Source organism: Dunckerocampus dactyliophorus, chromosome 5, assembly GCF_027744805.1.
Source record: "Dunckerocampus dactyliophorus isolate RoL2022-P2 chromosome 5, RoL_Ddac_1.1, whole genome shotgun sequence".
NCBI lineage: Eukaryota > Metazoa > Chordata > Actinopteri > Syngnathiformes > Syngnathidae > Dunckerocampus > Dunckerocampus dactyliophorus.
The window spans coordinates 18,265,409-18,289,606 of NC_072823.1; the positions used below are offsets into that span (position 1 = coordinate 18,265,409).

General features: G+C 40.5%; 1 protein-coding gene across 14 annotated transcripts in view; it reads left to right on the plus strand.

Annotated features, from left to right (window-relative positions):
• The window catches only part of mef2aa (myocyte enhancer factor 2aa), an 89,113-nt gene that overhangs the window by 34,508 nt on the left and 30,407 nt on the right, over window positions 1-24,198 (plus strand). For all 14 annotated transcript variants that reach the window (XM_054775393.1, XM_054775394.1, XM_054775392.1 and 11 more), the window contains one exon: window positions 7,272-7,475. In XM_054775393.1, coding sequence (XP_054631368.1) covers window positions 7,272-7,475 — 204 coding nt within the window. The remainder of the gene's footprint in view (window positions 1-7,271; window positions 7,476-24,198) is intronic.

The following is a 24,198-nucleotide window of genomic DNA, read 5'->3' on the forward strand; positions in this document are numbered from 1 at the left end:
TGATTTGGAACAGTCTATGCTCATGAACAATGTGATTGTGACTGGGCTCCACATTACACGTAGGCATGCGAGGGCAGCTGATTATAGCAGAGGAGAACAAGATGATGTTGCTTCAACAGAGCAACAGGTGCCCAACTTTCTACAATGAAAGGGGGTTGATGTGGATGTCAACAACATGGATACATGTACATCGTTCTAATGTCTGGCAGGAGTAACACCTATTATCGTTATAAAGTTCACCAAAAAACACAAACAAAGTGCCTTTGCTGAGTCAGAGAAGCAAACTGAAAGGAACAAACATCTACATAAATGAGCATGTGCCAGAACGACTTAAGGAAGCATGGAACATTCTAAGCGCTTGGAGTGCCAACTGCAACATCTATATCAAGTTAAATGGAGGACCGGAGGAAGCCAAAGTACTTGTTGTCAAAGACATCACGGACCTGGACAAATATTGAAGATGACATCTTCTCAACTACATGGGAAAAAAGACACAACTCACAAAGACTTGATGCAACTTGAAGTCTTAGTCAATCAAAAATACCTCAATAATATAAACATAATATGAACAATAATAATACAAAATAATAAAATGACAATAAAAATAATATTAATAACATAGATTATACGTAATACATTTCATTCACTGAATGTGTCCTGTTAGTTATTACTTTGTCTATAGCCAGAAATTACTCATAAATTGTGCAATTCAGTCAAAATGTTTACTCCAGTCATTCATTTATTTTCTATGCCTCTTAATCCTCATTAGGGTCACGGGGATATACTGGAGCCTATCCCAGCTGATTTAGGACAAGAGGTGGGGTACACCTCTTGTCCCTTGTCCCAATGTATGTGCCAATCGCAGGGCACATATATCTGTTTACTCCATTATTGATATAAATATATCAATGTTGTGCTTAATTACCATACTTACAGTAGCTTTTATAATGTCCCCACAAATTCTAACTTACCTACTTTCTATTTGTTTTTTTGTAATCCTATTTTATCCTGATTTGTTTTTCTTCTACATTTTCCTAAACAACTGTTTTCTTCTTTCACACAGGAAGTGAACAATGTGAACACAATTTAAATGACTAAATGTAAGCAAACAAAATGTAAAAAAATCTGTGAACACTGCTCTTTCTGTCACTTTTTATGTGATTTTCAGATTTTCCCAGTGAATAATTATGTTTTTCATTATATTTTGATATAATTAATTATAAAGAACACAACAGACATTTCTTACAGAAAGCATGAATGAAAGAGCCCTTTGTCAAATGAGTGTGCGTGCTGACGGGCAATGAAATCACGCAATAAAAACTGACCCTGAACTCATTTTTTATTCCAGCCCTTATCCTTGTACATTATATTTTACCTTTATCTACCATCTCCTACCTTGTGACACATCATGGCCCACTATTCCCCTTGAACTATTCTCCTAAATTACCATGACATCCTCTCCATTTAGGTTCAGAATGAGTTCATGATATTATTTCAAGGTCATTCCCACCCAGGACAAGACCCTTTGCACCGTCATTTGTCCACACGGAGATCCCGAGGCCCTTTGCTGTCTCCGGGAGAGATGATCCGGACAGACAGTCGCGATGGACCATGCACTGCATGGCCAGTGCATCAGCCAGAGGGCCAGGGTCACTCTGCCAGCTGGTGCCAGATCTCTCTTGTCTCTCAAGCCTCTCATGTCTGCCATCAGGGTTGACATTAGGTTTTCTAATAAGGCTTCCAGCTCCTCACCCCTCCGAAGGTGTTCGAGCGACTCAGGCAGCTCCTGGCCATGCTCTAGTCACAGCTGAACTCGTGGACCCAGATGTCTTGTTTGTTGTCTTGGCGCCTCCGCCTCAGGAGCGACATAGATAGAGCCATTGACTGACACATCAACCCTGTGCATGGTACTGCGTACCTAGGGGATTAGCAGTTCACTACATTTTCTTGATTGACTGTGGATTGAATAATATGATTTTTTTTTTAGAATCTCTGTCTGAATGTTCTGAACTCCTGTTTTTGTTTTAGTGCCACATCGAGCAGAATGCTGCTATCTCTGCTTCTTGCAGCCAAGTATTGCATATTTTGCCTCAATTGCTTCAAGACATGATAAATCAATAATAATCAATTTGTGTAAGGCACTACAATCTTTTCCATTTTATAATACTAATGGCCATTGGCAGCCAACAGTGCCAAGCCTCATTATTGTGGATTAAAGTTACATTTTCTTTGTGGCAGTATTTGATTTAGTGTGACTCCCATTTACCCTAAGGATGTTTGTGTTTTCCCTACTGACTCAATAGATGGGTTATAAAGGTTATTTCCTGCTATTTATCCATCCATCCATTTTCTATGCCGCTTGTCCTCACTAGGGTCACAGGGGTATGCTGGAGCCTATCCCAACGGACTTTGGCCGAGAGGCAAAACACCCTGGACTGGTCGCCAGCCAGTCGCAGGGCAAACTACTATTCACACTCACATTCATACCTATGGGCAAATTAGAGTCTCCAATTAACCGAACATGTATGTTTTTGGAATGTGGGAGGAAACTGGAGTACCCGGAGAAAACCCCCGCACGGGGAGAACATGCAAACTCTCCAGAAAGCGGCCCAAAGGGAGATTCGAAGCCAGAGCTTCCCGATCTCCTGACTGTGTGGCCAACAGGCTAACCCCTGCTATTTATACTAATTACAAAAAAATATATATTTTAGCTAGGGCTGCTCCGATTGATTGGCTACCAATCAATATTGGCCGATTTCCGTGAAAAAGCACGGTATCGGCATATGCTGATACTTACTTTATAGCGGCAATCACATCCACCGATCATCCCCCATTGCAGCATCCAGCCTATAGCGGCCGTCTCCCGGCTACTTTCCCTTCTCAAAGCCAAAACAAGCATGGCTGCTGTGTGGGACTTATCTGTCGTTGTGAGAGTGATATAAGCTTTGCACCCTGCAAAACATACCATGGAAAATGTATTGCCGGGGTGGTGCCTTGCATGGCATTTGGGAGGCGGGCACTTGGCAGTGTGTGGTGAGTTATCAAGGCTTGCGATGTGATCATTGGTCGGGCGGCGGCAAATGTAGCGCCTGTGTGTGCGGGAGCCGACAAAAAGCTGCAACCGGCAAAACCCACTGCCAACGCACAGCAATCCACGCACACGGGACGCGACGAGTGTCTGCGACCAGCCACACCGGCGAGCGACGCACCCACATCAAGCTGATCTTGCATTCATATTCTCCTTAAAAAAGGCGCCTGATCCTCTTAAGTTACACCAGTCATTTTGAAAAATTAAGTAAAATATGTTTTTGTCAAAATTTTATGGTTCCCCTTTCATATCATATAGCGAAGGGGTCACCAACGTACACGGTGCCCGCGGGCATCAGGGCGCCGGCAAGCCTGCTTTTCATGAAAATTTTCATTAATAATGTGAGAACACAAGAAAGAAATGCATTCTGAAATATAAAATGTGAGCTGTGGATACCAGCATTTTGTTAATGTTCTGGTAAAACAAGCGTGTTCGCTTTGTTTGGGTTGCTATGAAAATAAATGTTCTTGGCCATTTTCCATTTGTAATAGTGCATTTAAAAATCTTCTCTCTCAATTAAAGGTAAATATACAACCAGCACCAATGTAAAGTCATCTCTAGTGTGATGTGGCTTATTGTGCTGCTGAAATGAAGCAGTGCTTGGCTCAGCAGCCGTGCACTCAGCACTCTGCGACCCATCCAGGTGGAACAAAGTCCACTCTCTGCATCTCAATCTGCGCGTTTCCTGTTGAAAAAACCCTCGCCAACAATCTGACATCTCGATGCCTAAAGCTGCGTTCATCTGCTAAAGAGCATACAATTTGTTAATCATTTTCCTCACGTGACGCTAACCCACATTCCGCTTGGTTAAGCAAACAAACACATATGCAAACAGGCAGATGAGCAAGGTGTGCAGTCCTTGGTGTTGGTTAGAAGTGCAAGGTGCTCTTGGTGGATGCAAAAGAGATGCACTTTGAGGAAACGAGCGACATGCACAAAACCATTAAATGTTCTCAATTCTACAACAATATGAATTCAGATGAATTCATTAATTAGATGATGAAATACGCCTTGCTGTCCTTTTGATCCCACTCATACAAAATGCCACAGATTGGAAGTTGGACAACATCAAGTTGTCAGGTTACTACAGGTTACTACAGTGTGCATGTCTGATGGCGCTTACAGAGGTCCAAGGAATGCTCAGGTCGTTTGTGTTTGTGCTCAGACACTTGAAGAATTAGGTCACATGATTGCTTCAGTGGAACCTCGGTTGGCGTCTTACCCGGTTAGCGTGTTTTTCGGTTAACGTTGAAAATTGACATCACAATTTTGCCTCTGTTTGCATGCAATCTCAGGTTAGCATACATTGTTAATACCCTGCGCTTGTCCAACTGTGTTCTTGATATATTTTTATTACAAAATGTCCTTCCTTATTAGAATACTATTAGCTAACTTGCAAAATGGCAAACGTAACTGGAAGTCAACTACATTACGTTGCCGGTCTAGGATGTCATCAGGGGTTTATTCTCAAAAACACAAAACACGTTTTTATAGTTTTACAATGATAGTTTTACATGCTTAAAACAATTCTAAATGCATATGTTGACAAATGAAAGGGATAAATGCACATGTAAGTTTACTTTTACCTTCATTGAAGACGTGACTGTTCTCAAAGACGCAAAGTAGCAGTAAGATCAACCATCACCATCTTCCTGTTTTCAGTCATGTCCAGAATTACGTCTTCATTGAAGGTAAAAGTAACCCTAAATGTTAATTTATCTCTTTCATTCAGCATTTATATGTATGTATGTATATGCCTTTAAAAGTATAAAAACATGTTGTGTGTTAAGATTTTTGGCTTTCCGGAACGGATTAATTGCATTTACATCCATCTGTTTTCTATGCCGTTTATCCTAATTAGGTCGTGGTCGTGGGGGTATGCTGGAGCCTATTGCAGCTGACTTGGAGCGAGAGGCGGGGTACACCCTGGACTGGTCGCCAGCCAATCGCAGGGCACATATAGACAAACAACCATTCACACTCACATTCATACCTATGGACAATTTAGAGTCAGTCGCCAATTAACCTAACATGCAAGTTTTTGGAATGTGGGAGGAAACCGGAGTACCCGAAGAAAACCCACGCATGCACGGGGAGAACATGCAACCTCCACACAGGGATGCCTAGAGATTGAAACCCAGGTCTTCCCGATCTCCTGACTGTGTGGCCAACATGCTAACCACTAGGCCACCTTGTATTTACATTTCTTCAAATAATCATTTCATTAACCAAAAAATGTTATTTTTTTACTACTTGGTGGTGCACATGTAGCTGGAAATGAGTTGGAATTACCTTTTCCTGTTAATTTCCATAACACGTTTATACCAGTTTAAACAAGTGCATAGCTGAAGAAGTGCATCACATCCTCTCACAGGCACAAGGCATATACTGTATAGTATGCTATTTTCCTGGAGTGCATACAGTAGACTCGTAGATTACTCATAGACTTAGATATGATTTTTTAGAAACCATTCTTTTAAATTGGCCTAACATAATGAATGATGCGTGCATGAGACTGGGCTGACCACAGAAACAGAACTGCAAAGATACAGGACATCAAGTCACTTCACTTTGCTGAGGTGGGGGGAGTTGCATTACAGAGTGATGTATGACCTGAAGTCCCATCTCAGGGCTCAAGTTACAAGGCTTATGCTGCGCTACACAGATAACTTTCCGTATATGGAGTCAGTGGCTAGCTACAGTAATGTATGGACGCATGTTGTTGCCAAAGCTCTGACTCAGCTCGCTGACTTGTGCATCATATCCTGACCCCTTGACAAGATGTTTTAGACGTGCCCTGTGTATATTCAGGCTTTTCTCATGGATGACGGATATTGTTGCCTATTAAAACTGCATTGGAATATAATGAACATGTAATATGTGGACAACATAAGTGGCAACTTATTTCAATTTACAGTATACATTGGAAAAAAAAGTTTGCCTATATTTGCCCTGCGATTGGCTGGTGACCAGTCCAGGGTGTACCCTGCCTCTCACCCTAAGTCAGCTGGGATAGGCTGCAGCATACCGCCGCGACCCTAGTGAGGATAAGCAGCATAGAAAATGGATGGATGGATGGATGGATGGATGGATGGATGGATGGATGGATGGATGAAAAAAATTGCGTTCAAAAGAGTAATACATTTGCATAACAAAAATGCCTTCTCAAAAACATCAGACCTCTTCCGCCATATCCCTGCGCACTGTCGCCTGGGCATTCATGTGTATGGGATGAGGACACTCGCATCTCCTTCCCCCGTGGAACACATATGTAAAGAAGATGGATGAATGTGTTTGAAGTTTTGTTCGACCTTAGAGGCATATTTTCATGCACTTTTTGATTGAATTCAGAATAATAACTACTTGTGCATCTCAGAGGATTTTTACTGCTTTTGAAAACTTACCTACACAAACAAAAACACTCTACGTAAAACAACTGCACCTAAATGCAGTTGTTTTTCTTTTTTTTACATTGATTTGAAAACCTGAATAGAAAGTACCGAGGGTGTAATGGTACCACGGTACCTCGGTATTAAGGCCATGGTTCAGTTTATTTTCGGTATAATACGGGAACAAAATGCTAAACATAAAACTGCTTAGATTTTGTGTTTAATTAATGTGTTTAATTAATGTGTTTAATTTCATAAATTAATTATATTTTAAAAGCCTGGACATGCAATTGCAATGTACTTGTAGGTAATTGTCCAATAAATACAATTATCAAATGAAAAAATAAAAATATAGTCCACAATTGAGTAGTTATGTATGAAGCTTTCGGTTCAGTAGCGTGTATTTGCTTTGCATATAAGAAGTTTTACTAGCTAGTAGCCTTCTATAAAATATGTCAAATGTCTGAATAATATAATCTATTTGTAATGGAGCTTCCCAATTGTATTGTTTTGCAATATTGGAAGTACTACTTTAGTAAAAGGTGATTACTTTCTTTCCCATTGAATCCATCATGAGTGTGGATTTGCTTGCTCACTTCTCGTTGAACAAGAGAATGTTTCCAGCAAAATTATGGAGTTCATTTGAATTTATTGTGTAATTAATTGGTTTTATTATCATCACAGGCCTGGTGGCCACAGAACATTATTTTTCTGAATGATCAATCTCGGCACGTTTCGATCTCGTTTTAAGATCTTGTGACACCCTTAGTAACCAATGTTGTTTTGTTCCTCAGGTTACCTTCACAAAGAGGAAGTTTGGATTGATGAAGAAAGCCTATGAGCTGAGCGTACTGTGCGACTGCGAGATAGCCCTCATCATTTTCAACAGCTCCAACAAACTGTTCCAGTATGCCAGCACAGACATGGACAAAGTGCTGCTGAAGTATACAGAGTACAACGAGCCCCACGAGAGCAGAACCAACTCTGACATTGTCGAGGTGAGTGTCAGGCTCCGACCTTGCATGCGAATTTTATGCTCGTGTTGCTGTTGTACACAGAAATTAATCAAGTTTAGTATGGAATAATTATTTTTGTTCTGGATGCAGGCCATGGAATATACCCTCATTATATATACCCTTAGAGGTACTATAAAAAATGGCATTGTTAATGCTACAGACCAGGGGTGTCAAACTCATTTTCATTGAGGGCCACATCGCAGTTACGGCCGGCTGCAGAGGGCCACTTGTAACTGTCAGTATATATGAATATAAATATGAATATAACCTCATGATATTATTACACAATTGCCCATGCATTTGATTATTATATTTGTACTAACAAATTGATGGATAACTTGCTTTGAAATGAGACGTAAAGTGAGAATGTCATGGTGACAAGCAGACAGTCAAGAATTTATTTTTGAAAAATTAGTGGAATATCTTGCTGCATGATTAGACAATACTGACGTTTAGAAGAACTGCATGCAGTACCATTTTTCTATCAAAATGACGGATCAAATACATTTAGAAGGACAAAGGTGAAGTGCATTATTGACATGCATTATTCCCGAGGTTTCGCGGACCACGTAAAATGATGTGGCGGGCCACATAAAATGATGTGGTGGGCCACATCTGGCCCCCGGGCCTTGTGTTTGACACCCGTGCTATAGACCTTAGGTTCCCAAAATGGGAACGCCCATTGTAACGGAGGTACGTAAATAAAAATTAAAAACAATTAGCGCCTAACACTCACAATTACAAGTGTGACTGAACACCACAGCGCAAGGAGAACGGAGCAGAAAGGAGACAGAGCATGAAGTTATTCATTGATCTGTGCATCATATGAACAAATAAGTAAGTTTGATGATTATTTTGTGCGTTAAGAGGCTTTATTTTTGGTTTTGTGTATTTTTATACTTCGGACACTGCTTTATCATGATTGTTAAACTTTCCCCTTCAATTTGGTATTGAATTAATATGCAGACCTAAACCATAGCCATCTTGAGTGGACAAAAAAGTGAATCTGAAATTCAAGCCATTGAAACGGAAGGATGCCAGGATCAAACTGGAACAAAAGATATGTAGGATGATAACTTATTTATTTATCAGTGCCCATGTTGGACGTTAGCAAAATGTGACCATGCAAAATACACATTTGTGACCAAGAAATACAAAAAAATTAACCAATTAATTCTGTTCAATATTTCAAGTCAATTAAGATAAAAAGGTTTATGTTTTTAAGTGTGCAGGGGTAGTGGGTACATGGCTTCAGGTCAAACGTCTGAAGTCTGAAGGCAGGGAACCACTGCTATAGACAAGTGGCACATGTAACAGTTTACTTGTAGTTACCGGTCAGACACAACGCAAGAGGTCTGCTCTCCCTGATAAGTTCAGCCGCTCTAATGTTCACTAACGGGTGGAGGAAACCCATCTGTGCTGGTGCAGTTGCTGCTGACCACTAAGTATGACTCTGTTTCCCCAAAGATATAGTACCTGTCATCAGGCTGGCTGTATTGTACAGTAGAAATTCAGTAGTTTCATGTCTGTAAAGCTGTAAAAGGTTTTTGGCAGCGGTGTTCCCTGCATTGAGTAGACAAGAATGCCAAAGCTTGTTATGTCAGGATAGAGTATTGTCTGCCAGAAGCGTAAACAAGCAAGCAAGCTAAATTAAAATAATGAAGGTGTGCTCCTGTTGCAGAAGTTATCTTCAAGTCGTACAATTCAGTGTGACCAAAATTTTGGGGGAAAACTACGTCACCATCCATTTTCTATACCGCTTCTTCCTCATTAGGTCGCGGGGGCATGCTGGAGCCTATCCCAGCTGACTTCGGGCGACAGGTGGGGTACACCCTGGACTGGTCGCCAGCCAATCGCAGGGCACATATAGACAAACAACCATTCACACTCACATTCATACCTATGGACAATTTAGAGTTGCCAATTAACCTCACTTGCATGTTTTTGGAATGTGGGAGGAAGCCGGAAGCCGGAGAAAACCCACGCACACACGGGGAGAACATGCAAACTCCACACAGAAATGCCCAGGGGAGAATTGAACCCAGGTCTTCCCGATCTCCAAAGTGTTACTATGTTGGCTGTGTTGGCTAACCACTAGACCACCGTGCGGCCGATAACTATGTCACATAAGTTGTAATCACCATCATAAATAAAGGATCCATTCATGAAAAAAATTAAGGAATGCATGGCAGAAAATTAGCCATGTTTTTTTTTTTAGCAGTGATAAATATGCAGATGCAATGGTCTGTTTTTGACATAACCGCACCACTGTGTTGGACCCGGTCCACTGACTTAATTAGATCCCAGGAACTAAGTTGGCTTGGTTTTTTATGTAAATTAGCCATGCGGTTGCCTGTTGCCTACATGTCCAGGCTGCACTATGACAGTAATAAATAATAACGGTACAGTAGAAGATGAAAGGAATGCACACCACTAAGTGAGCTGCGCAATGTTGTTGTTTGTTGTCATGTTGTCAAAGTTTCATCATCCATCATCCATCCATCATTCTCAAAAGCTAGATAACAGATATCACAGGTGTAAGGCAGGGGATTTGTCGAATTAGAAAAGTATTTTATTTGGTGAAATTAGAGATATTACATGTAGCATAGAAGAGTCAGCTGTGGCCCATTATCTTTTATTCATGCTGCTGCTGCTTGTGAATTACCTGCTTGGCAGAGCTGCAGGAGAGTGCTCTGGCAAGCAGTCGACTCATGTAGTCACTCTTTCATCAGGGGCCCATGTAGCAAAAGCCCGGGCTCACCTGCATAAAAAATAAATGGATGCATTCCTTTCTTACATAATGATGACCACAAATTTCTTCATGCTCTCAAATAAGGTTTTACTTTAACAAAGTGTTGGGACAGTCACCAAAAGTTTGGTCACTGTCACCACACCTTTTATTTGACGTATCTGTGGTCGACAAATGCTCGTTTTTTAAGTCAACATCACAGCATAATAGTGTATAATGTAACACCAATACACCACTTCCCTTCTGGCTACTCTCAAGGAAGCTGCCCTGCTGCACAAAAGGTGCTGTTGTGTCAGTTTACTCGTCCCGCATCTTTCCGGATTGTATGCACAAACCCCCTTCTGCAGGCTACATGTTTAAGGCTCAGAAGTGAAGAAGCAGAGCAGAAATAACCAGACCATTCCACTTCAGAGCATCACCACACAACCTCTTTTAGTTGTCAGTGTCAGAGGTGGCTGATGATCTGTTGGACGTCCATCGTGTCCTCAGAGAGAGATGTTTTTTTGCACGTTTGCAGACTACCTCTATACGCTTTTTAAGGCACTTACAATCATGGGAGGAGGTCACCCTTTCTCCAGTTTAGCAACAGAAATGAGCCTCACATGAGGGCACTTTTGCTGGACACTTACTGAAATGTTTCAATTGTGTTAAAGCAATCTTATGCCATGTAAACAATCATGTGCCTATTTGTCCACATTTGGGAGGCCCCTGGATACAATCCACATACTTTTCACAGGGATGGTCACCCTGTGTGAGAAACCAAATCAAAGGTCACATTCCTGTTCAGTAGTACCATCTGTAGATAAAGGCCGGGCTGTACAGTGTGGGAGAACATGTCTCCATGTTTTCCCCAGATGGATGGAAGCCTGGCCCGCAGTTTGATAACCCGGTGGAGGGCTGTGGACTTTGTCTCAGACTTGGCTGGCAGTCCAAAGCAGAGCAACCGGCTCAGGATTTTTTTCCTTTGTGAGCGATAATGGAATGTACTTGAGCATGATTGTTTGTAGTAACTTTATTTGACAATACTAACTGTAGTTTTCAGCCTATATTCAATTCAATACAGTACAAAGGGAAATTAACTTCATTGTTGATTGATATTATAAATTTTGGTTTTTCGGACTGCATAATGAGCTGCATGTTTTGTGGGAAAGGTTTGGACTGTAGGCAGGCTTGTCTAGTACTAAACTGTTCATACTTGTAATGTGGTACTTTGGTCTGTACCAAAAAAAAGATACATGGTTTGGTGTATAGTACACATTTGTGTTCACACTGAAGAATGTACACAGCATTCATGATATATTTTGTGACACAACTCATGGTTTTGTAACACAGTACATAGGCTGTACTTCTAACGCCAACTACTGTAACCAACTTAACCATTCGTTATGCTTTCTGTTGTCATTTTAACCCTGGTTTTTGGTCTGTGTAGACTTCACGCTGGAGCTAAAGTGACTCAAGCTGCATTACAGTTTATTTGTATGTGGCAGAGGCAGGAGCAAGTCAGTGTTTTGCACGTCTCATGTAAGTCCCAAGTTTCAAGTCAAGCCTCAAGTAAAGATGTGCATGTCCAAGTCAAAACAAGACAGGTCTGAAGTCATAGGCTTTACATTTTCAAGTCCTTATAAGTCCTAAGTATTTAGTGTGTCCTAAATAAAATGCATTAGATTTCTTCTTTTTAAAATTTTTTGCCACTCTCGGAAATAACGTCTCCTAGATGACATTAAAATGGTGAAATCGACTCACTGAAGAGTAGCAGTGAAAGAAATGTATATAGGCAGCTTCCACTCATGCTCGGTGACTAGTATGAGATGAGCTCCAAAGTTGTTTTCACCAACTCAGCCGGTGTTTCAGGTACTGTAGTTGCCTCGACATGTTTAGTTCGAGATGTGGAGCAATGGTATTTGTGAGGAAATGCCGTCACGATTGAGCGGTCTGCTAGTGAAATATTTCGCTACACAAACGTTCCTTCTCCTCACGATGACAGCATTTCATTCACATTATATCCGCGAGAGTCCGTGTTCAACAGTAGATTTTGTTTTTATTTACCAATTCCACAATTCGCGGAATTAACGTGGAAATTATAGGGCATTAGTTAAGAGTTGTTGGACTTTTTGCTAGTCTAGTTTCCGATTTTTTTACAACTCTCTCCATATGCCTGATCCTCCGTTGCTAATTGTGAAATGCTAATGATTTACACAGTTGTTTCCCATTTAAAAATTTTACTTCAAATAAACATTGTTTTCTTTTATAAAGTAGGTGTTTTTCGCTGATATTTACTCCCTAATGCTTATTCAAATTTTTGTGTTGTTGCAACGTTCCTCATGACAAGTTTTATGGCATTGCCTCTATTGTGTATCTTATTGAATTCTTTTTATACCACAAATGAAAATGCTGCAGTTAGTCATTAGATTAATCTAATAATATTCACTCTTCCTTCCCTCTTCCCGTGCAGAGCTAATGAGATTTTGCTCTTGCTCCACTTTAACCTCACACCATTCTTGTGGACACAGAGTGTTGCCTGTCGCCAAGAAAGACCTTTAAAATCAGCTGGTAACGTCACAGGCATTCATCTGATTCATGATTTAATGCAATTAAGGTGCATATTACATGGCCAGGCACTGTGGTGCAACTTTAGTCAAATACCGAAAAATCCACCGTAGTAAATAAATGACCTTCAATATCATTCAAAGACTCACTTGCATGTCTTTTACCCTGATGAATTGTGAAACTAAACAAACAGCGATCATTCATAGGGAAATTTGGCTTATCTTCCCCATAATAAATAGGAGTTGCCATTGTTACTTGGAGGCGAATAAACGGACAATTCTTTCTCTTTTCATGAAAGAACACACTCCCTTTCACAAGAGCTCTTCAGTATGAGGAAATGAGCATATAATTATCAGGCTGTTTCCATTAGGTTTCATTTCATGATCACTATCAACATTTCTTATAAATGGATGTATATAAATCATTCAATACAATATGGAAATTCCGACCATTACAGAATGTCAATCACTTTTTGTGTTTCTAACAGTGTGAGCTGATTGTAGACTCACGTTTATTACTGCCCTATTATAAAACATTGACACCTTACATTTTAACTATAATTCGTCAAAACACTCGGTTTTCTTACTTTTGGAACAAGATAAGTAATTAAACGGGTAAGACAGCTAAGGTTAGGGTAGGTTAGCAAATGTGTTTGTTAATCAAAATACAACCAAATATTATTTGATGTATATTCATGTCATACATACAATGTATCCTTTGAAGAAACTGTTAGAAGGAATGAGCACTGTGAGATTTGGGGGGCTGTGGTAGAGGTGGCGTGGGGGGGTAAGTTAGATTGTCAATCAAATCCTGAGCACTGCAGTGATTAAGGCTCATTTCTACCTTAATGAATGCAAATTGGCACATCTGCTATGGTGGGCTAGCTGTCCAGGCTCTTCAATTAGCATGATTGATCAATTATCCTACTGCTAGTGGCTCACCGGAAATGGAGACTGCTTCTGCTGCTGCTGCTGAAGAGTGTGAGGATGAAAAAGAAAAATGTATGAGGGAGGAAAGAATTGAGCTGCAAACCTTTAACGAAAATTTGTTTTTTTGGATAGCAAACTAGTTGTGATGTACCCACAGCGCCTTGTAGCCAGAATTACTCTATTTGGCCTCAGTTGTTTCAAGAAGTCAATGACCAATTCCACAATCATTCTAATGATGGATTAATAAATTATGCCCATTCTTTATGACTATGATTTGGAATTTCTCCCATTACTTGCATGTTTCCTCATTTATTTTTTTGTGCTTTCTACAGAACCTACAGCATCAATGATGAGAAACCTTCTTTAAGCAAAATCAAATGTCACCGTTATTGACATAGGCTTATTGTGTTGATGTTCTAGGCCTTTCCAATATATGTGACATTTTCCGCCAGCATTTTGGATTATTATTGTATTATTATTTTATTGCTACACACACTTTATTGTTGTTAACCTCAAGTAAGAGGAGGTTAAGCTTTTGGTAGTATGACAGCATGATATCTACAGTCAGTACATTTACATGCACTAAAAAAAATATTGCATGAATTGGTGTAAGATTACCTCTTAAACACGCATGTGAACACCTTAATTAGATCGTGTTTGGCTTTTTAAAAGTCAGATTAACATACCTAGATATGCGATTGGAAACTAGTTCTCCCTCTTGCATGCGTGCTACTGGAGCAGAGCTGGCGTTCTGTGCACGGGCCAGTATCCACGGCGGAATGTAACCCGCAATTAATTGTGGCCAAGTGGGTTATGATTGTGTAAAAACATCTAAATGTTCGCTGTATGGACATAGCGAGTAATCGTGAAAGCTAATATGTCAATGTTCAGTTGTTGTTGTTTGTAGTTGTTCATATGTGTCCATGTTCGGTGGATGTAGTTTTAGCTACGATCGAAGTTGTTGCCAGATCGCTCATGAATGTGGAGAAAAAGGGACAACTGTGTCTACCGTTACTGGCTATTAAAGACATAAAGTACAGTGCATATGAATGGAGGAAGCCGAACGGTCGGACATTGTGATGTAAAACAGTAGCCATCACACTGTGGCGACCTGTATTGTTTCTGTGCAACTTGCTAGCCATCCACATCAAGGTGCTCGTCATAAATTGAATACAGGGCAACAGTTGTGTCTGGCAGGCAATTGTTTTGCATAATCACTTGAACTAAGATGTAATTGATAGCACAGCACAATGTAGCTGGTAGAATTCCTTCTCCTTCTTCCGCCGAGACACGGAGACACTGTTGCCAGGTTTCATGAGAGAAACAAGCGACGAGCTCTTTGAAAACAATCCCAAAACCACGGGCAACTTGGGAATTTGTAAGTTAATTTACAAACACAAGCCCAAAACAAGAAACTTGGGGATTTACCAGCGTCTTTACACAAAACAAGCCCAAATTCACTTCTAATAGGTGAATCTGGCAACATTGGAAGTGACGATGGGGGTTCAGAGTTGAGTTTCAACTGGATTATTGCCACAACAATAGTCCGTGTTATTATTGATGATGATTAATGCTTACGATTATGATTAGGATTATTATTAGTTATTATTCTGCCTGTTGTGATATAATTTAAACCTGCAATAAAAGCCTGTTGTTCCAGCATTCAAGTCTGGTGCTTGTCTTACCGAACAATTACTGACACCTAGTGACCAACGTAGAATACTACATTCACAAGTTGAATGTGTCTTCTTAATTCCTTGTATCATAAATTGTGGACTATACTCCAATACCTTTTGAACCCTGCGATTTAAACAATGATGTGTCTAATTTATGGCTAATATTGCTACAGTTCCCATGATACTTAAAGTGCAGAATGAGATGTAGAATTGCTACATCTTCTGCTTGGACTGCTTGGACAGTGGCAGCTGTTGAACTCTGGTGAAAAAAAGCATTCCATGGAGCGAACAAGTGACGCTGGGAACAACGAGAGTAAGTAGGATTGCAAGGTTTATAGTGTGTCTTTCTGTGTAAGTATCCCATATTACAATGTGGACACCTGTGGCTGATAGACAAGTGTGGCCTATATATGTAAAAAAATATATATATCTTTAAATTTGATGAGCGTGGCTTATATTCAGGTGCGCTTAATAGTCCAGTTTTTAGTTAATTTCACCATTTTTATGCTTGAAAATGCTTAAAGGGTAGTTCGGATTATTTTACATGAAGGGATATGACATCCCCATCAGCATTGTAGTCCAATAACGGCAATTTACCCCCCACTTGGTCTCTTAAATCCAGTTCTGATCAGATTTCCTTGATTAAGAACGTAGTTCCACATAGTTGCTGGGGACAATTAAGTAAAGACTCTGGCTTCTCAAAACAATATGCCTTCAAAAGATTAATAACATTTGCATCACAAAAATGCCTTCTTAAAAAAAAAATCAGACTTCACAAAACACTTGGCGTTATATATTTGTCTCCCGCTGTTTTCCTGGGTACTGTCGCCTGTGCGTTCATGTGTATGTGACGAAGACACTCACATCTACTTCCGCGACAGCGCACCGCGGCCATCTTGTTTACGTATGTGTCTTCATCACATTCACATCAACGCACAGGCGACAGTGCGCAAAGATACGGCGGGATACAGATATAATGCCAAGAAGGCATTTTTGTGATGCAAATGTCTTAATCTTTTGAACGCATATTGTTTTGATAAGCCAAACTCTGGACTTAATTGTCCCCAGCAACTAAGAGGAACTATGTTCTTCATCACAGAAATCTGACCAGAACTGGACTTAGGAGACCACATGGGGGGTAAGTCGCTGTTACTGGGCTACAATGCTGATGGGGCTGTCATACACCTTCATGTCAAAAAATCTGAACTATCCCTTTAATTTAGCCAAAAAATACATACAGTTTGCTTAAATATGCTTTTTTTTTTTTTTTTTTTTTACTAATAGGCCGTATTCAACCACAAAACAGTATAATTTATTAGTTGATATATGTTGGAAAAACCGTGACAGAGTGAAGCCGCAAAATTACTATAGAAATTAAACTTTGATTCACTTTAGAGTAGTCACTGTACAGCTTATATAGCAGTATAGATTTCCTCCACGAGTGCTGCAGGCTCTGGGCACATTTCAACTTGTACCATGACATTCTGAAGCTGAGCTTGTTTCTATATGAGTGCACCTACAGAAGATATAATAAAAGGTTTGCTGTAATGTGAAGGCTGTATTTACTTTTGTGAGATACTGTGCGATGCTTCCACAAGCATATGAATGCCATTTGTCATCAAATCCCACTCACAATTCCAACTTGAAAACAGAAGTGTTCTTTTATTTCTTTGAAAATGTCTCAAATACAGTCTTATCTTAGTGCTTGTTATCTGATGAAATATCTTATGTGGTCGGAAAGTGTATTTTTTCCCTCTTGCCACAGTAAAAGACACACAAATGGGTGCGAGCCAACTGCCGTATTTTTCAAGTGTCCCTTTTAATAGGACAAGGACTTCTTTTCCTCTGGGCTTTCAGTGAAAAAGCTTCATCAGCCCTCATGTAGTTATCTGAGCATAATGAAACAGTTATTGGATTGTTCATGTGGGTATATGAAAAAGCATTCTGAAAAAGGAACAAATACAGTGATTCCTGTAATGGCTAAGCTGCAGTGTTCTTGTGCTATATTTGTTTCTTTTTGCAGTCCCTCTTCAGTTTTCATCTTGGTTTACCTTCTCGTCCATTTCCTTCTTTTATTATCTCTCTGCACTCTAGTATGATTCTTGTTACCAGGTTACTGCCAAGAGATTTTTGCTTTTGGCACACACCATGCTTCATTGACGTCAGCACTTCTTTTCCACCCTCTCAACTATGTTGCATATGTCTCATTTCACACCGAAGAGTCTCTTCCAAGAACACAGAATGAAAGGGAACACAACAAGTCAGCTTTTCAAAACATTGCTTACCAGTGATGCTAATGATTAGTGTGAGATGTATTCTGTGCCCAAGTATGGAACCAATAACACACTCAGCTCACCAAACAGAATCGGATGTGTTAGCCTACTACATAAGCTATTTCCAATAAACTTTTTAGAAGAGTGGCACATGGTCTCAGGAAGAACTCATTCAATTTTGATGCATGGTTATGTACTGTATGTTCAGTTGATACAAGACATGTTTTCTGTCAACATTATTACATCAAAGTACGCTTGTCAGGCCAATATTTTGTGTGGTGCAGATGCAATATTCTGTGATTCTCCTTCACGAAGCATAAGAATGTTGGCCAGCCATCGCTCCAATTCGTCTTCTAAAACTTTACACCATAATGACTTTGGTGAACTGGTTTGGATGATTCTTTAAATGTATTCATAAAAGTTAACAGACTAGATGGAGATGAAAAAAATTAACATAAATAAATATAGATACAACATTAAGCTATCGGGACCGTATCAGCAAGCTAACTTGTCTATTAACCGTACTCTACAATTAAATTGAAGAAGTATCGCTAACAGACTGCATTTTGATTTTTTTATATACTAATTATCTTAAATAACTAATATTCATAGTCAAACATGGGTTTTTGTATGTGGAAGTTTTAATGTGATTCAGTTTTCATCTACAGTTTTCGCTAAGATTTTGCCGTACACTGTCTCGTTTTTTGTACAATATTACACGTAACAATCTAGTTTCTTTTGTGAAAGCAGGTGCCCAAACAAAGCACCCTACGCTTTGTTGACTCACTGTCCGTGCATTTTTTTTTTTTTTTATTGAGAGTGACTGCTAAATAACCCCCCATTTACTAGGAGGAAGTAAACAGAGCCTGGGTGAGCAGAAACTCCAAAAAAGATGCTTCAGAAAATCATTTTTTTTGAGGAGGAGAGGAGGTGCCAAACATGTTATATTCTCTGATGGGAGGCTTACTGTGCCACACTTTAAAAACTCCAAACAAGTTCCCAGTGTTGGCTAGTCTGTAGCATCCTTCAGGCAGAAATCATGCGTCACAGCCACAACCATCAATAAATATCATTTTTTGATTTTTACACAGAACCCAAGAAAGGCTGTCTACTGCCTTTTACAGAGCTACATGGCATCCTAGAATCAGTCAGTTACTTTTGTAACAAGGTCAGCAATCCCGTTCACCACCACCATCCTGTTCGTCCCAGCACTGTCCCTACTCTGATTCAAACTATCTATAAAGGTAGAATTTTTGTGGAACAGTCCGGTCCTTCCATTCCAGATTTGTGCTATTTATCCAGAACAGCCACCCAGAAAACAATAGAGATAAATTTGTGTAAAAGGGTCTTATGTCTCTATGTGTCAGACCTGTAACTGATGATATGATCAGTCTAGGGTGTACCCTGCTTCTGAGGTGACCTTGAACAGGATGCAATGATAAAGACAATGGATGGAGTTTAGGATTGTTTACAGAGCAGAAACACAGGAGACATACTGCACAAGCAACCTGTGAACTCTGACTGCACTCTGCAAAGAGTACTAACCACTGGCGATGTGTTGGACAGCAGAAATTAATTGTATACCTTCTCCAATTGTAATAAATGTGTGCGGTATGAACCCCATGAAATGGGTCAAGATCAGTCTGTCCTAATTTGGTTTGAACTAGTCGTGGAGAAGCAATAATGCTAGAATTGTTAAAGATCATTTAAAGCAGGCATCTCCCCTTGTGTTCTTCTTTGACCTTCAGTGAGGGGTGACTGGCTGCAATGAGACCTAGCTTTTAATACATAAGCGCTTCTTTGACTTAGCTCATGCAACAACCAGCTTGCCCTTGTGCCCCCCCCCATTGCTCATACTGTGCAGCCAACCTCTCCTGCCCTGGGGCGAGGACGGAGCACAGCCTGCTGGGATGGGGGTAGCTGGCAGTGTGCCACCTTCCCCCAGGAGCCTGGTCGAACTGGGGCCAAAGATGGAGGTTGCTGTGCCTCAGATTGATGAGGACCGGTCTGTGGTCAGGGTGTAGAGTGTTGCAGAACAGACGTCCTACTGGCATATCCCTGCCCTCACTGCTGCCCACCCCCAGCTTTATCGGAACTCCTAATTGTCCTTATGAATATTTTAGAGGCCAGCAAGGATGGGAGTTCAGGGTGGGGGGTATGGTTTCAAGGGCCCTGATAGCTAATGTTCCACTCACGGGAAGGGAAGAAAGAGGTGGTGGCACAAGATTTCTGATGTTTTTTCTTTCTTCTTTAGATTCATATGATAATTTTTATCAACTTTTCCTTTTGGTACAGCCTCATCTGTACATAATGATGAGATTAATTTATCTTTATCATCAATCACTACTTGAATTTCCTCTCGTCCACACTCAAAATGTTCCATCTTATGATTATTCTCCCTGGCTATGGGATGTAATAGTTTTGTTACATACAGTAGGTTATTCAAAAACAGTCATAATGGATGCAAATGCTGATAATGTACAGGTATAATATACTTGATATGATATGATGAGAGACTTTGGTAGTGTAGTGGTTCACGTAGCTGACTTTTCGGCAGCTGGCACTCAGTGTCCACCAGTCCATGACCCTTAACAACGTAAGCTTTTAAGGTGTAAAACATTTACATTTTTTATCCTTGGATCCAGTATCGATCCAGCGTAATTCACGTATTGGAAATTGCTGATATGATGATTTCTGATCCATAAGACATGTCTGTGCTTTATTGTTGTCAGCAAACATAGCTAGAGTTATAACAGCAAACGTAGCCAAAAGAATATCAGCGACAGTAGTTGTCTCCACACGTGCACCGTATTGACCATTGCCTGAAGTGTCTGTCACGTGACCAAGGGCAAATCGTTTGCCTCAGAGAGCCCACAAGTAAAAGGCTACATCAAAATGAAATTCAAACTGTTGAGTTGAGAACGCGCCCACTCCCTCTGCTCTTCCTTTCTGCTAATGACCTAAACAATAGCGTGGGCCAAAGGAAGGATATACTCCAGTCTCGTATCCTGCGATCAGTCCACTCTGTAATGTCTTTGGATCACTAGATTCAACCGGATATTCTGGGAATTCATGGGTTTTTGTTGTGTAATACTTGAACGTTAGGTTTGGCCATTACACACTGTGGCCTGAAGACCAACCAACCAAAAAGGATTTTTTTATTCTCCTAAAGTGAAGACGACAGTACCACGAGGGAATTGGAACATGGTTATAGTGAAAGTCTCTTAAGGTGTTATATAAGAACGGGAATGTTCCTTGGCAGATAAAAGTCTTGCTATCAGCTGCCTCCCTAGCTGCTGATTTCCTAGTGCCTTCACATTCAAAGAGCTCCTTTGATAAGCACATTAGATGGAACAGCATGGACACAATAGTGATGTCATGAGGATTAGCATGCTACCTTTGTGAATCCTAGCGGTGGGCACAAGGGCCAATTCACAGCACCGCAGGGTGAAAGGCTGTGGCATGAGGCTTGGATAAGGTGGTTGCATGACTGCTTTTATGTACTGTATGTCAGTGAATGCTCGAAAAACTAGAAAGGCAGTCAGCGTATACCCCTGTCAAGGTGGAAAAAGTATGTGGTCTGCAGAGCAACACAGAATTCCTGGCCAAGAACAGCTTAAAACAATGTTGCCACGTGAATAAAAGTGGAAGTGTATTATTTAAATAATGTGTACGTTGCGTGCCCGTGCACTTGCATGCGTGGCTTTCACTTGGTGCATTTCTGGTTATTTTTAGTATGAAAGATGGCTGTTATTAATAAGTTGCAGGAGGGACGATCATATTGATTATACAACACCAGGTTACACGTCCAATTTATTGGGTACATGTACTTAATACATGTAACCAATGAAATCATGTACATCATTGGTTTGTATAATCCTGCCAACTTTTTTATGTATGTTCAGATTAAGAGTGCTGCAGAAAGTAGCCTCCTCAAGCCTGTATGTTCCTTTTTGTGAGTCTTTTTTTTTCTTCCAACCCCTATCTGTCCCCTCTTTTCACTGCCTTCAATTCACTTGCAGTCACGTACAGTACATGAATAAGTTACACTGAGAAAAGCTCTCTTGTCAGGAGGGAGGGTGAGCATCTCACTGAAGTGGTCTTCCAAGATACAGGAGAGTAAATAGGCTGGACCCATTACACTTCAAGTAGCTCTCAAGCAAAAGGTGCTTTTTGCAGTGTTATTTTGAATCTCGAATAGTGTCCCCGTAGTTGGAAAAGGCTGTCTCATTTCATCAATATAATTAAAATAATCTAAATGATAGGGCTGTTATGTAAAGTATAGGTAAGTTGTAAGTTAAACATTAGAGGAAAGGCTATTATTGTCCTGAGTGTTTCCCATGCTTGTAACTTAAGTAGTAATATATTGGTATTTTCTGTAAGGCTTACTTACTTCCTTACTTACTCCTCCTTCCTCTCACATTCCAAAAATATGCTTGTTAGGTTAATTGGACATTCTAAATTATCTATAGCTATGAATGTGAGTGTGAATGGTTGTTTCTCTATATGTGCCTTGCGATTGGCTGGCAAGTAGTCCAGAGTGTACCCCGCCTCTCGCCCGATGACATCTGGGATGGGTTCCAGCATATCCGCGACCCTAGTGAGGACACGCGGTGTAGAAAATTGATGGATGGATGGGCTTCAAAAGGTTCTACATTGGAAAAAATATCTACATTAGTAGTACAGTCGTCCCTCACAACATGGCAGTTTGAACATTGCTCCCTCACTCTATCGTGGTTTTCAAAAATTAATAAATTATTAAAGGATTGCTGTTTTGTGGTTGACTATGACCTATTATTCCATGTGGAAGTGGTACATTTTTTGTCCTACTTCCTCACTCAGTTTCAAACCCATTCTTACTTTTAATAAATGTTATTATACGTTTCATATACATTAATAAATTAGAGGCTAACTAGTTAGCTTAGTATATTGCTATTCTTAAAGCGGCGGCGGTATCTTGTGTCACTTCAGAGATCCCGTAGCCTGCGCATAAGAGTTGCGCAATGTGATGTAAACAAAGCTAGCACTAGTGTCGGAGTGTACGTCAGTCTGGGATGAATATATCAATCAAGTGACAGACGTCATAATGAAGATGATGATGTGTTGGTGGCGGGCTGGAACCAATTAATAGACGAGGGACGACTCTATCACACAAGAAAACAGACGAACACAGGACGTTTGGGTTGGCATCAGAATTGTTTTTATTTGGTACGACAACACTCATCTTTGTAAGCATCCCATGGCCTTGTGAATTCATTACACAACTTCCCCTCTTTGATACTCTCTGTGGCCTCGGTCAAGCAACGCACAACCATAGACTGAAACTAAGCCAACTTTACATTAGAAAACAAAACTTTGACGCTGAGAGACATTTGGTTATAAAAACCACAATGAAGAAAAATACGGCGTGGGGGTCATCAGGCATCATGTGAACAAATCTTTTGAGACCTCACTAGAAGTGAGGAAGAATGACGTGTGTTTTGCTTTTTCTTTGGCTTTTTGCAGCGCTTGTTATCAAATACAGTGGAACCTCTGTCTTTGTCATTAATCCGTTCTAAAAGGTGAGACAAAAACTGAAACGGAGGACAAGTCAATTGAATGTTGCAATTACTGTAATTTCTGGACTATAGAGCACACCGGTGTATAAGCCACACACACTAAATTTAAAGAGAAAAGAAGATTTGTACATATATAGGCTGCACCTGTCTATAAGCCACAGGTGTCCACGTCTTAACATGGGATATTTAGCACACAGAAAGATGTTAAAGTTTTGATTAAATAAACGCTTTTCTTTTTATTGCATTTGCATGTAAGATCCAGATTGTTTTTGAGATCAGATGGCATACGGGTGCTGCAAGTTGTCCCTTCTACGGCCATCTCCCTGCACAGCTGACTTTGATTGGGCGTTATGGGGTGCCAGGTCCTGGCAGGTGTTCGGAGCAGAGACACCTGTTCGGCCATGTGCTGGTTTAGTGATCCATTTACTGGGAGCCATGGGCGGTCACTGCGGGATATCCAAAACACGCCAAGTCATTCAGCAAAGATTTACAGGCACGCTCTCATTCTATCCCTCCCTGGCCTTCAGTCACTTCCATGCATGCCTCAGAGATGACTGGAGCCGTTTCATTGATTAACTAATGCACACCAGCTGTCCTACATATGCATCACCTTGAATCACAGCTTTAAATAGCCTTTTTAAACATAATATACTATTGCAGTGACTTATGTATGTTGAATGTCAGGGCACTACTGCCTGTCCTTGTATCTTCTATCCTGCTTTTCCACCGTGCTGTCAACCACTCCCTAAGAGACCCTAAGAGGCTCATTGGGCGGGGTGGACAGAATACTGGCCCAGGATTGTTGTTAAAGAGGAGCCTGACCAATGCGACCAACATATTCCCCATAATGACTAGGATGGACTTTAAATTTGCAGGTTCATATCAGACTTTTGGCTCATAGATGAAGAAAGTGCATTGCTTAAGCCCAGAAAACACAGGCCTGAAAGGACTATAAAGAGCGTATGTTCGGTAA